At 53.5% G+C, this 1,732-nt stretch overlaps 1 protein-coding gene across 1 annotated transcript; it reads right to left on the reverse strand.

Annotated features, from left to right (window-relative positions):
* Positions 1 to 348: 348 nt before the first annotated feature.
* On the reverse strand, positions 349 to 1,337 carry LOC132422702 (protein S100-A8). Its single transcript, XM_060007591.1, has 3 exons — positions 1,321 to 1,337; positions 694 to 855; positions 349 to 543 (listed from the first exon to the last, which is right to left on the reverse strand). Exons 2-3 carry the CDS (start codon positions 832 to 834, stop codon positions 415 to 417), a joined length of 270 nt encoding a protein of 89 aa, XP_059863574.1. The 5' UTR covers positions 835 to 855; positions 1,321 to 1,337; the 3' UTR covers positions 349 to 414.
* Positions 1,338 to 1,732: the final 395 nt, after the last annotated feature.

Here is a 1,732-nt window from a genome sequence, read left to right on the forward strand (position 1 = left end):
AATTACAACTTAGAGAACACTATGAGCTTTCCTTACGTCACCCTGTTCTCATATCACCCATTTGGGAACAAGTAGGAAAATCAACAGCTATAGTGTGTTGGACTCTGTAGAATCCTTAAGTCAATGGAACCCATGACTCAGGACCGTGGGGCTGGAAGAGCCTTGGGAATCATTTAGGGAGAACACGGGGAAGAAAGGTGACAAGCAGTAAGCACACAGGGCTCGTGAGAGATGGGGAGTGGAGGCAACAGAGGTTTGTTTTTCTTCCTTGGGTTTTCCAACCCTCCCTCCAACCCCCAGGAGCCTCATTCCGCAAGAGAAAAGCAAGAAACCAAGAGAGGCCTGAGGTATCAATTACTTTATTACTCTGAGGGGACAAGTCCAGGGGACCAGACCCAGGGCTCTATAGCTCTGTTATTCTTTGTGAATGTCTTCATGGGCTGCCAGGCCCACCTTTATTACCAGTGAGAGGAACTCCTGGAAGTTAAGTGCACCATCCTCATTGATGTCCAACTCTTTGAACCAGGTGCCTACATCCTTTTTCTGTGAAGATTGGAGAGAAAGAAGCCAGGGTGTAAAGATCTCAGGGAACCTGAGGCATGGCTGTCTGCACAGGGCAACGCCAGGGACCAGTGACCCAGGGCGTCATCAGAGCCGAGCAGAGAACCCCGACCACACCCAGCCCCTCCTCACCGTCATAAACTTAGGACACTCCGTCTCTAACAATTTCTTCAAGTCATCCCTATAGATGGCGTGGTAATTCCCTTTCACCAGGGAGTACTTGTGGTAGACCTCAATGAGGGAGTTCATGGCAGTCTCCAGGTCCGTCAGCATAGTGCCAAGGATTTGCCCTACCTGGAAGACAGAGCACACAGGCAACCCCGACATGGGGAGGGTGCCTAGGGGGACACTCTGAAGGCTCATACTCCAAGGGATGGCTCTGCCCTGGATGGTACCATCCAGATAACTAAACCCAGCATAGGGCTACGGCTATGATGGGAAGTGGGGGACGACGTGGATGAGGATGTGGAAGGAAGCAGGGTATATATACACACACACACAGTTACTGCCAGCTCTCCCCATGCCCCCAGCCGCTTCCCAGGAAGGGCCCAGCTTGGGAATCAAACGTGCCCTCACCCAAAAATACTAGAGCACCCGGCTCCTTCTTCAGCCCTGGCTCACGCTTCTCTTCCGGGAGCCCTGGACTCAGTCCAGACCTCCCCAAGCTTTCTCTCCCCTCCTCAGAGAAGGCTGCTGCACTCCTCAGCCCTCCCCAGGGGAAGCCCAAAGTGTGGGACAGACTGGGGCAGTTCCACTTACCAGGCCTCCCCAAAACAGAGTTGACAAAAGATATGCAGGGCTGAGTGTCGGCTCCCTTTTATAGCAACGAGGCTTGGCCAGCTGCCCAGGACCTCAGACCACTCAGAGGCAGCTGCTCCCTTTGAGGATTGCTACAGCCTCTGGTTTCCCAACAAGGTGAGTGGGGCAATCACTGCACAGAATGAAAAGTTCTGATGCGGAGCTTGGAGCGGTGTGGGGGGAGCACAGGAAAGGTAGAAGGAGGAAGGTTTTTGCCAGGCAGGGATGCACAGCAGGAGAAATCAGGAAGACGGCATGGTGAGGACTCCTCTTGTAAGCTGCTAGCAACCCCTGGCTTGGTCAACCAGGATGCCCACTTCTGAGTCCTTCCCACGGTTGCTGTGGCTATTCCCATGGCTAGTGGCCAGTCTGT

This window comes from Delphinus delphis, chromosome 1, assembly GCF_949987515.2.
Source record: "Delphinus delphis chromosome 1, mDelDel1.2, whole genome shotgun sequence".
Taxonomy (NCBI): domain Eukaryota; kingdom Metazoa; phylum Chordata; class Mammalia; order Artiodactyla; family Delphinidae; genus Delphinus; species Delphinus delphis.

Coding starts and splice junctions, on each gene's coding strand:
- LOC132422702 (XM_060007591.1), bottom strand. CDS start 834: ATGCTGACGGACCTGGAGACTGCCATGAACTCCCTCATTGAGGTCTAC. Junction 544..693: donor AGTGTCCTAAGTTTATGACG/GTGAGGAGGGGC, acceptor CAATCTTCACAG/AAAAAGGATGTAGGCACCTG.